We start from the raw sequence: 12825 nt of genomic DNA, 5'->3' as shown, positions 1-12825 counted from the left end.
ACAAAACATCTCTCTCTCTCTCTCTCTCTCTCTCTCTCTCTCTCTCTCTCTCTCTCTCTCTCTCTCTCTCTATCTGTACTTCAGACAGAAATTGGCATCTGATGCGTATGTCTGACTCTGGGCCTCTCTAGCTGAAAAAGTGTTGCACATATCTCTTTGATTTTCTTAAAATCTGCTCTAAACCTATTTATATGTTGGCACATACTCTTTCTATCTTTTTTTATTTAATATATTGATGTAGCAATAGCCAATAAATATTTTTACGCAATAGTCACTTACTAGCGTGATGGTAAATCTATACTAAAATCTAATGTTCCAATGTGTAAGCTCCAATGTACTGACATTATCTGCTTCCAGTATCAGCCAATTCAGACCAATCCAGTGCTAATATTGGACAATAACTTTATGGTCAATTTATTGTGAATTGGAATGCCTATAACAGTGAAGTCATATCTAGGGATTTCAGATTTGGGCCAGTAAGCTACCTAGCAACCTTCCAGAACACCGTAGCAACCCCCTAGAAACACTTTTTAAAATGAGAATCATGAAGACAGTCTCTTCATCCAACATCTCATTTGAATACTACACCTACTACCTACAGAATACTAAGGTTTTCAAGATTGCTGACAGAGGTGCTTCACTAGCCAAACAGAAGAGCACAAGCTTTCTATAAATAGAAGCCGTCATTTTCTCTGCAGATAAAGGGGAGTCTGAAGAACAGTTCGGAGCTGCTTGTGTAAAACACAGTGTTCCTGCATTGTGTTTGTTTTAGACAAAAGGAGCTTCCCTGTTCACGCATGGCTGATTGTGACTGTAGCACATGTATGAGTAGCTGGTCTACAGTAGAGATGGATATTTCCCATGAAAATGTCCTTATTAATAGTAAACCTTCAAAAAATAGCATTGCCATCACAAAAATCAAGCAAGCAAATAAAGTTTTAAAGAATATCATGATATTATATATATATATATATATATATATATATATATATATATATATATACAATCTTTAATATCCTGTAGTTGCCATATAGTCACATTTAGGAAATTAGACTTAGGAGATAATATAGTTTATTGCATCGTATGCATTTTGCAATGATGCAAGCAATCAAGCAGTATATAGAGTATATATATATCGTCCTATCTGAATATGTGAATAGAGTATTGGCATATATATTCAACTTTGTATATAGAGCTGGGCGATAATATAGCTACAATGTGTGACTAAATGAAAAATCTGAGATATATATAGTTTATATGCAAATAAAGTTGGATATAATTAATACAGTAATACAGTGTACATTTTGAGATGCTATAAACAATCACATAATGAAGATTTGCCATATAGTATAGCAGTATAAAAATACATAAATAACTGTGGTAAAATCACTGTATTGTTGTGGTCTATGGCATTTTTAAAACTGTGACAGCAGTATTATGATAAAAGACACCTAATGCCACAGTTTCCTACATTGCAAGGCCGTGACCATGTCATGATTCATTTTTATTAAAATGAATTAAACTATTTGAATGTAAATGGATTTAATGGAATAAAGAAGAAGAAAGAACCTGAATTTGAAGTAATCAGTTTAAACTATTTTCAAATGTGCATACTCTTATTCATATGTTAGCCTAATACTTTTTGTCTTGTCATATTCAGTTAAGAATTACATAAATCCAGTAAATGAAAGAATAAATTTTTTATTCAAAACTGCGGAATCTGACAAAAAGGTGGAGTAGTTTGCAATACTGGATATTATTACTGTCAGTCATGTCAAAATTGCAATGCATGAAATAACAGTGTAAACTGACCTTTCAGGTTCATGGTTTGGAAAATGACACAGATAAAACCCACCAGGGTTGCTTTGGCATGTGTTGCTCAATGCACCAGATCAGTGGTGTGCTTTGTTCCCCAGGGCATGAAACAAGACTCAAAATACTGCAGTTATCAGCCAGAGTCATCTACTCTTATCGCACTTCTTTTGGTGAAGTGCACTGCAGCATGTATCTCCTCAAAGGCAAGAGCTTTTCTTTGGTTTACATCTGTTTGTTTGCTTCAGATGTAGAAAAAACAATAGAGTTTCAAAATGAGGTGTTTGAGTATGATACATGATTTGAAATATTTAGCAAGTTAATGTGCCTTGGTTATTGCTGCTGTTCTTTTTTTGTGTTCAGCACTGAAAATCAGGTGACACTTTCAACATCTCAAGCCATGCAATGACACCTCCCTGAAAACAGAGATGTTGAGTCACATGACAGTCCTGACTCAGTGAAACTCCAAAGTAGGAAGTGTATATAAGGAGATCATGTTATTTTGCCCTTGGGAATGAGGATGTGTTAGGGTCTCCCACAGTTATAGAAGACCTTATTGGTCACATACACACTGCAAACTTTTGGGAGTGCACAAATGAAGCACAATATTAGCTTTACAGTAAACTGTCTGATATGGGATTTACTACAGGAGGACATGACCTCTGGCTGCTGTAAACTGCAATAGCTTTAGTTATGCCAACACTGAATTCTGCATATGAAACACACAATTTCACTTGAAGTGCTGATTTCTCAAGACCTTAGTCAACATGTTTGTCTGCGTGGACACGCATTAGAAGGTTCTCTTTAGCTGATCCATGCATTGGTGTTTTATCAGCCCGATCGTGGCATGCAACCTTTGCTCAGGATGTTTGGCTGTTTCCTACCAACATGTGACTTCCCTCTCATGAAGTCAGCTCTGTCAGCAGCTGTGAACTCTGTAAGCGAGTTTTTGTTTTTTTTGGTCACTTTTAGACAATTAAGAAAATTGCATTTGTATATATGTGAATGTATATGAATCAATAAAAATATAACAAATATATCTTTTTTATATTATTTTAATAATATATCACAAGAATTGATGTGTTAAAAAAGAGTACATTTGGCTAAATGTCCAACTTAGGTGTGGGCATTCCTTCATTTTTAATTTGTATTGAAGCTCAAATGGAAGCTTGGTAAATTTATTAGTGATTTAATATGTCTGTCTACCCAACCTAATTAGATAGTTGCTAGATTATCAGATGGAGCAGTTCAAACTAATATCATGAAAATTATGTCTCCATGATGATTGGTTCATATACCAAAGGAGGATAGCCTCCACTGCAATTTGTTTTCCTCTATACATTAACTACTAAGAAACTGAAAAAATACTCTATATAGCACCACTGCCTCGATCTTAAATGTCTCCAGACAGATGCTATATTTATACTGGATTGAATTAAGTGTAAACGCATGTCAGTGATTATGCATTTCAGGATTATAAAGACTTTGATACAAATCATGAGTTGTCATTTTTCTCATGGAGGTTTAGACAAAGCATATTTTGATATGTTGTTGATTATCATCCGAGTATCATATAATGTGCAAAGTCAATTCTATATGTAAAGCTGATGATAATGTTTTTCAAATGAATAGCATGATGTTAAAGCATGTAGCAGATTAGAGCTGGACGATAATATAGTTTACATTTTGCGAGAATAACAGCGAGAATAAAAGTTACGCCTTCTTTCTTTGCGTGAACATTTGGGCGGCGTTATGCAAATCTTCCCAGATAGTGACATAGACAAGTGGGGGCGTGTTCGAACGAGCCGTTTTAGGGGGGTGTGGCTGACTCTTAACTTTTATAAAGAATATCTCTTTGGATTTGAGACTTTAGTCTTTGCAACTTTACAGATCTTCTTTATGCACCAAGAGCTTGTAACACTCCAAAGAGAAAGGAAAAATTGAAATCGCATCATATGACCCCTTTAAGTTCAGTAAAACTGAACCTTATCAAATGTGTGTAATTCTACCTGTCACAACTTTCAGGAAGCCTAAAATAAAGAAAAACCGAAAAGGATTCCATTTGTTAAGCAGTTTACAGACAAAACTTGTTTCAGGGATTTCAAAGAATGTTTTTCACTTCTGTTTTGGACAAAAATTGTAGGTGTGTCAAGTTAAAAGTGTGAAATGATTCATGGCTCAAGACAAGCACAGTTTGTCTCATTCTTTGCTTTCAAAAACAACCTCTTTCAACAGATTGCTTATGCTTTGTGCATGACATTTGCAGTAATATAATTCTTAGAGTTTGGTCATATGAGTCTAATCTTATGTTTTTAATAACTTATGATCCATGGTCCAACAGAAGGGGCCAGTTATAATACATGTTGATGAACTGCCAAAGTATAAAACCATGCTGTTATTTTAGCCAAAAATCATTAAATGAGGAATAGCTATGTGGTAAAGTGTGCCAGTGGCTCAACTAATAGTGACTGTAAGCTTTGCATCAAAAAGCAATGTTGCTAACACATTATTTTAAAAGGATAGCTCACCCCATCAACATTTATTCACCTTCAGTATAGGTATAGGTTTTTTAGGGAAAACAAAATAAGATATTTGTTTTAAATGTTTCAGTGTTTTTTGCAAGAGCTTGTCCCCATTGTCCGCTATGAATATATAATTTCACAATGTAGGGAAAAAAAAACCCATACTTAATCATCATATCTAGATGACACCAGATCATGCTGATCATCAAAACCTGACATCAGCCCATCGTTAGTCATCGCGTCATCAAGCTCAACTCAAAGCTGAGGTCGAAAGTCCTGATCATGTAATAGTGGTAATGTGGTGTACACTTTGTCCTGAGCTCAGGTCATTCATGCATTGTCATGCATTTGCAGAACACCAAGACGTGTGCGTAAGCGCTTTTCTGTGTAGATCACTGCTTGGAGAGTTGTAAAAGCAAGACATGGCATTTTTTTTGCATGCCTTCTTAATATGATTGGAATGACTGACTGCTGCTCAGGTCCACTGCTGTGTCTGTGAAAGCAGATGACTGACGATCAGAGCATCTCTGTCATATAATTTTAATGCTATTTACGTCTGAACAATAATTATAGCATGATAGTAGTTGCACTGCAACCAACAAGATATGTTGTCACACTCTGTGGTCCCTTTTTTAAAAACATAAAAGTGTAACAAAATAATAATAATAATAATAATGAGTAAATAAATACAAGATGAGCTAAGAGGGCTGGCCTACATCCCTTACTGTATTTAGCAGTGTTGTAGTTTAGTAGTTTGTAATAAGGTCAGCCGCAACATAACTGTGTCCACGCCTTTTCATTGCTAATTTTTCACTGCATGTTTTTAGTAAATCCTGATAGCACTTTTTTAACGCCAAAAAAAAGGGTTTGCACTGGTGTTAAATCCGGCCCTATACTGTGTGCATGAACAAAAATTAAACAAAGTAACTTCATTAATGAACAATTAAGGTGCATTTATACTTTCCAGACTGAAAATTACAGTTTTAAATCACTAATGAAAAAAATAATTAAATACTGGTAGTATCAAACCATTTCTCTAACAGATCAAATTCACTTTTTCCCCATAAGAGCTTATGCATTGGACCACTCAATTTAACAAAATAAAAGGTACCATTACTACCTTCCTATGATGTTTGTTTAGTCAAGTCAGTAGAAATCAAGCTCCATCATCAGACAACATAACCATGCCAACCAGTTCCCAGCATTGCACGATTTAATGAAGTGGTAAGATGTAACTGATTAAACGTTAACCCAGGACAGATATTCACATCGACTCTTTAGTTCTTCTCCTTCATCATACCTGGGAAAAAAAATAAAAAAGTTTTAGTTTATAAATCATGCATGATTCCTCCCTAATATCTAAGATATATGGATACAGCTAATACAAAAATTATTGGGATCTCAACGGTGTGATTCCTGTAATACTGTGCTTAATATGCTGTATGTTTGCATTCCCAGACTGCCATGCAAACATACGACTGCAAAGGACAGGAAGTCTTCACCAACGGCAGCTCTGGCTATATGAACAGCAAAGATGTGACCAGGATGCGGGAAGTGGCCTTTGAGAAGAACCCCTCTGAGCCACTGGTATATGCGTTTTATTTTATTCATGTGTTTCATTAAAATGATGATCTGACTAATTCAAGTACTTTTTTAACATACAAAGAGGAATAGAATTAAACTCATTGAAGTCATTAAATTATTTGAAAGAAATAATTCACCCAAACATGTTCCATTCTGTTATTACTTACTTGTGTCGTTCAAAACATGCATGCTGTTTTTTCCCCATGGGACACAAACGGAGTATTAAATATTAAGATTTGTTATTCAATTTGTGTTTTGTTCTTGTTCAGGGTGTAACTCTTAAGCTGAATGAAAGGCAGAGGTGTACAGTGGCGAGAATATTGCATGGAGGGATGATACACAGACAAGGTACAGTGAATAATATTTAGTTTCCATACAGCTCAATGGATAACTGCTGATGACAAACCTTTTATGTATTAATGTTTTTAACAGGTTCTTTACACGAAGGTGATGAAATCGCAGAGATCAATGGGAAAAGTATTGCTAATCAAAGTGTAGACCAACTACAGAAGATTCTGGTGGGTTGTGTTCTCATTCGCGGACACACACTGTACAGTCCCTTATGAAAAAGTAGTACATTTTAAGCATACTTTTTAAAAGAACATTTATTACGAATAAAATGCACTAATAGAATATACTTACGTGTGAACTGAATGTAATGTTTTTGGAGGCTTAATTGGATGTTGTTTAAAAATAAATGAAAATATATTAGACTATATTATATGCAGTTAGTTTTGTGTAAGTGTGCTTTCTTGGCCCATTGGAGTAGGACCATAAGTACACATTTATGCAAAATTTCATAATTCTGTTGTCTTTGAAATATGGTTAAAGGGGTGGTTCACTGGGTTTTTTCTAGGCTTGATTGTGTTTATGGGGTGCAGTCTAACATGTGTTAATGCTTCGTTTTTTAAAAAACGCATTATTTTTCACATAATTTACCTTTATTCCACACCTCTCTGTCCCTTCTCTGAGAAACGGGCTGATCATTTCCTCCTTTTATGAAGCCCCTACCTCAGAAATAGGCGATGGGCTCTGATTGGTTAGCTAGCCCAGTGTGTTGTGATTGGCTAAACCACCTCTAGTGCGTGTCTAAACGTCCCGCCCCTCACCTCGGCAGCATGTGCTCCAGTTGTATTGTAAACAAAGGTGTTGTTAATATCGCTTATCAATTTGAGCCCGATTGAGAAGCAATCCATTAGAATCGTTAGAAGACAGAATCACGATTCATATATGAATAGATTTTTACGTGCACCTCTAATTTTCTCTTCCTCTTCTCTAAAGCGGCGCAGCATGGCCTCGCCCCCTTTGCTGCCTTTTCCCGAGGGCGGGGTTTATCTGGGTTTGTGATGTCACGAACCCGGGAAGTAACTCGTTGTAGTCCCTACCAGCCATTTTTGTAGGCATTAAACTGCCAGAATTTTAAAAGACGATATCTCCGTTTGCATTGAACTTTCAGCTTTGTAACTTTGCAGATATTGTTTATGCTCAAACAGCAACATTAGACACTAACTAACGTTAAAAGAGTGAAATCACAATGAACCACCCCTTTAAAGCTTAATGCTGAATGTGCTGATAAGCATTTATGCAATGGCTAAAATATATTTTACACTTAACCGTTCCCCTCAATTAATAATGTTGCATGACAAAATTCTACATACACTGTTTTGAATTATGTTATATCATTCATATCACAGTATACAATGAAAAGGGTGAATCTCATGAAAGCTACAGAGAAATGCCTGGGTCGAATTCCATCCCAAAATCTAAAGAAAAAATAAGCAATTACATTTAACATGATGTTTTGTTAATGCAAAGTATGAATGAAGTCTAAATAATGATTTGTGTATGACTGACTGGAGGATTTTCATTACTGCATTGAATTAATGAGAATGACATATTTTTTTGTGTTATGCTAATTAGAATTTGGCATGAGGATGGGCAAAAAAAGCTTCAGTTCAAGTTTCTATTGTGTAGCTACTTTATTAAAGCTTAACTTTAAATTCTGGGTAGCTTGTTGTTTGATTAGCTACAGTTTCAAAGCAGCTTCCTGAACATTGGCACAGTTTTAGAAAAATGAGTACTCCGAGATGTGTCTGTGGTCATGTTACTTTTGATTTAATGTTGTTGGATGCTGTTCAACATTACAGAAAGACACAAACGGTGTTGTCACATTGAAAATCATCCCCAATCAGCAAAGTCGCCCCGTGGCATGTGAGGTGAGAAAAAAAAAACAGCGAAACCAGTCTCACATCTTACTAGTTTCCTGCTTTTATTTGTAATGATCACAGTCTATTCAACTCGCTTATTCCTATGTGATTTTATCACTTCTTTTTTTGTGTCTGTCTATCCTATATCCTTTGTTAAATTAAGATGTGGGGTTTATCATGGGAATGGGAAACCAATTGAAAGACACAGGTGACTATTTAAAACATCAATAGCAGATAACAACACTTTTCTCATTAGATGAAGTAACTGCAAACCTTCTTCTGCCATCTGCTGTTCACGCAGCGTCAAACTGAAATGCAGTTGACTGAAACCTTCTAGACATTTTTTGACGTTGTGTCATGCGATGGCAGTATTCTAAGTCTTCATTCACCATATACAAGTAACCATTGTGCTACTGTAAATTTAGAACATCTAGATCCATTTAGAGCTTTGCTTATCATTTTTAGGCTGTAACTGCTGTAGCTCTAGCTGTAGATATTGCCACTATCTATCTATCTAACTATCTATCTAAAATTCTATTTTTTTAAAAGAATAGTTTAACCAAAAATGAATATATCACATCAAGGGAAACTAACTAACTAACTTAACAAATTTTTATTTATTTATTTTACATTTTTATTTTATTTAATTTTTTTTGAAGATGCTAGTTAAAGCTTCTACAATACGTAAGTAAGATTATATTGTTTTATACACAAATAGGACATGTTCCTGGGTCAACATCTTTTGTTGACCATGGAGAAATCAATCTCTGGATTTAGAAGGCATGATTGGCTGATAAGTCATCTTTTAGAAGCACATACAATGGTTTTACGAGGGAATAATGTTTTTGCAGATGTATATGAGAGCACAATTCGACTATGACCCAGCCAAAGATGACCTCATCCCGTGCAAAGAAGCCAGCCTGAAATTCCAAACAGGTGCCATCATTCAAATTATCAATAAGAAGGATCCAAACTGGTGGCAAGGAAAGGTGGACAACTCCTCCACAGACTTCGCAGGACTCATCCCTTCTCCAGAACTTCAGGAATGGTACGTTCTGACATGCATTCATTTTTTTTTTCTATATTTGATGACAGACTGACTTTCTTTGAAGTAACGGATTAGTCATGTAATGTACATTTAAGATCTCCCTGTCTTTCACAAGTTGAACATTTCATTTTTCTTCAGGCGAGTAGCAAGCAAAAGCAAAGCAACACAGGAAGCCAGTCAGTCCTGCAGTCTTTTTGGCAAGAAGAAGAAATGCAAAGACAAATACCTTGCCAAACACAGCTCAAGTTAGTGAAGCTCACTTCTCTAGCATTTCTAAGGCCTGTTTCACATCACATGCGGTGCATATCTATTTTGAGAAAGTGCTCTAATAACAATCTTTAGCGAAATAGACTTTTATGAATCAGCACACAATCTACTTGCCCATTGTTTGTTTAAAAAAAAAGATGCCAGCCACACAAACAGCATTTTCTGTGCTGCACTAAATCCAGTTGATTTAAACTGTTGATATTCTGCACTTTGGGTTTGTGTTCACTTCATGTTTTGAATGTAAAGACACCCCTAATAATGTAAATTAGATTTCATAATGATGAATTGTAATAATTCTCAAATACCATCTCCCAATAACCAGTTGTTGTTTGGCTGTAATTAAAACAAATAAACTCTATACTTTATTTTCTGTACGAAGCACGAATGGTGTCTGTGTTAAAGCACAACATGTGTCTGCTGTCATAGAAACATACCTTAGACAGTTGCTCTTGTCATGCATTAGCTAATGAATTTTTGTTTCTTCCATAGTCTTTGACCAGCTTGATGTAATATCCTATGAGGAAGTAGTGAGACTGCCCGCATTCAACAGAAAAACTCTTGTACTCATTGGTAAGCATCATCATACCTATCTCTGACACAGCTCAGACCAGCAGGGAGTTCTTGGCAATGGAGTATTTATAAGAGTGCAGATCATCATGGACCACACAGACTGTGATGATGCGTTTGTAAAATTGTAAATCCAGCCAAAGTTTTGGTCACACTTTAGTTTGGGGACCAATTTTCACTATTAACTAACTATTAATTACACCTCAATAAACTCCTAATTTGCTGCTTATTAATAGTTAGGAAGGTAGTTGTTAAGTTTAGTTATGGGGCAGGATTAATGGATCTAAAATATGCTCATGCAGAATAAGACATTAATATGTGCTTTATAAGTACTAATAAACAGCCAATGTGCTAGTAATATGCATGCTAATAAGCAACTAGTTAATAGTGAGAATTGGTCCCTAAACTAAAGTTTTTTATATTTCCATTTGTAAAAAATTCATATACATTTATAACACTATACTTTGTTTTAAAATTTCCGTAATTTTCAGAAATCTAGTTAATGCTGCTGTATGGGTGTTTCTAATACAATGGGTGAGGGTGTAATTCTATATGTATACGTATAATTACGGTATAATTCTCTCTTCTGATCACCATAATATATATATATATATTGCTGCTTATTTTTTTTTAGCAAACGGGAGCACAAAAATATATTTGGTGTAGTTTTGCACATAAGTTTGCTGCACATAGTGTTACCCATTAAGTATATTATAAAAATGCTATCAATGATAGTATTATTTATTTATTTATAAAATCTTAAACAAAATAATAAATACAATGTGATTATACTATTATATTTTAAAATAAAAAGTATTAAATAAAAATACAATTATTTTATAGTACACTTAAAAATACAGTGCTGTCATTTACATTTTCATTTTTGCCAGCAAGTAAATATATGCACTGCAGGTTTTAGCGCTGCTGAGTGAAACGCGTCAGTGAATGAAATGTAACAGTTTCGCATTTTGCTCTGAGCAAAACGGCAGCGCATACAGTAGCCTAGGTTTATGCTTTCAGTTCGAATGGAAATCTTATGCAGTTTTACAGTCAGTCGATCTAAAACACCCAGTGCATTTTTTTATTTTGGTCAAGCATGCAACACTTATGTGCATCCCTGACTATAGATGTTTACCCAGCTATGACAATTCCTGCTTCTGAATACACTTGAAATATGAAAAAAGAGTCCATTGATAAAACGTAGATCATGTACAGTAGATCTACAAAGATGATCAAAATATTTGAAAACGCATAGTTAATTTAAAGTTTACAGGCTAAAATGTTATTTGCTCTTTTGCTGTTGTTTAAAGGTGCACCTGGAGTTGGAAGGAGCCATATCAAAAATTCACTGCTGAGCAAGTATCCTGAGAAGTTTGCTTACCCAGCACCACGTATGTACTGTCCAGCTGCATGCCTTCTCTTTTTAATTTCTTAACATTGAACTCTTCCACCTGTTTTTCAGAGTTGAATTTTTAAACAGAGCCAAACGGAATTGTATACAGTCTTAAATCCATGTATAGTTTACCTAAATTGTATACAGTCTTAGGGTGTATTCACACCTGCCTTGTTTGGTTCGATTGAATCGAACTCAAGTTTGTTTCCCCTCTTGGTGCGGATCTTTTGGGCAGGTGTGAATACAGCAATCGCACTCGGGAGCAGACCAAACAACCACACTGAGACCCATCTGAAGAGGTGGTCTCGGTCCGGTTCCAAACGAACTCTGGTATGCTTGAGAATTTCTGTCCAATGAATGGATGACCTTTAGCACACGTGTGGTTTTGTTTACACTTGCAAAAAGGGCAGTGTGACAGCGAACCACACCAAACAAAAAAAATCAACATTGTATTTGGTCCGGACCAAAGCAAGTGAACTAGCGTACTTTCCTGGTGTGAATACACCCTTAAATCCATGTATAGTTTACCCAAATATTACAATTTTGTCATTATCCATAACTCACCGTCATGTCAAACCTGTTCGACAATGATGTCAAGTTGACATGCTGTAACATTTTTCTGACATTTTCTGTAAAGCTGCTTTGAAACAATATGTATTGTGAAAAGCGCTATACAAATAAATTTGAATTGAATTGAATGTGAGTATATTGGAGGCTTAAGGGGCTTAAAGTTTTTTAATTCCACTGCACTGATTTTCCATTGTTTTTCTATGTAAACATGTTCTAGACTGACTTCTATTAGTTCAACTTAAAAAAAAAAAAAAAACCTTTCCTAACTAGTTTTTTTTTATTGCAGTTTTTGCAATAAAAAGACAGTTTTGAAAGCTTTTTCACTGCAAAATTATTTTCTTAATCTCTGGTTTTATTTTTCACTTTTTAGTTTTCCAGTAAGAATGTATTATCATCCATAAAACAAGTTACATTTAACTGCATAAGATATTAAGACTATAAGATATATAATTTAGAGATTAGCTTAATTTAAAGGGGTCATATGATGTTGCTAAAAAGAACATTATTTTGTGTATTTGGTGTAATGAAATGTTTATGCGGTTTAAGGTTCAAAAAACACATTATTTTCCACATACTGTACATTATTGTTGCTCCTCTATGCCCCGCCTTTCTGAAATTTTTACAAAGCTCATCGGTCTGAAAAGCGAGGTGTGCTCTGATTGGCCAGCTATCCAGAGCTTTGTGATTGGCCGAATACCTCAAGCGTGTGTTGTTACGCCTCTTACCATATTGTGATGCCGTGTCCCAGCCGGAGCGATGAGACAAAAACATGAAAACCCATTATAAACGAGGCATTCGTTGCATCCAGTGGGGACATAATTACTGATTATAATGACTTATACTGTGTTTTTACGC

General features: G+C 35.2%; 1 protein-coding gene across 1 annotated transcript in view; it reads left to right on the top strand.

The window, feature by feature from the left end:
• LOC107692928 (55 kDa erythrocyte membrane protein-like) overlaps nt 1-12825 on the top strand; it is a 19526-nt gene that overhangs the window by 4867 nt on the left and 1834 nt on the right. Inside the window, exons 2-9 of the mRNA XM_016492132.1 lie at nt 5793-5921; nt 6188-6266; nt 6351-6436; nt 8066-8134; nt 8977-9173; nt 9312-9418; nt 9930-10010; nt 11318-11398. Of these exons, the coding sequence (XP_016347618.1) occupies nt 5793-5921; nt 6188-6266; nt 6351-6436; nt 8066-8134; nt 8977-9173; nt 9312-9418; nt 9930-10010; nt 11318-11398 (829 nt within the window). The remainder of the gene's footprint in view (nt 1-5792; nt 5922-6187; nt 6267-6350; nt 6437-8065; nt 8135-8976; nt 9174-9311; nt 9419-9929; nt 10011-11317; nt 11399-12825) is intronic.

The sequence above is a fragment of the Sinocyclocheilus anshuiensis genome, unplaced genomic scaffold, assembly GCF_001515605.1.
Source record: "Sinocyclocheilus anshuiensis isolate Anshui unplaced genomic scaffold, SAMN03320099.WGS_v1.1 scaffold1047, whole genome shotgun sequence".
In the NCBI taxonomy this organism is placed as follows: domain Eukaryota; kingdom Metazoa; phylum Chordata; class Actinopteri; order Cypriniformes; family Cyprinidae; genus Sinocyclocheilus; species Sinocyclocheilus anshuiensis.
This window is presented reverse-complemented; position numbering and strand designations above follow the sequence as displayed.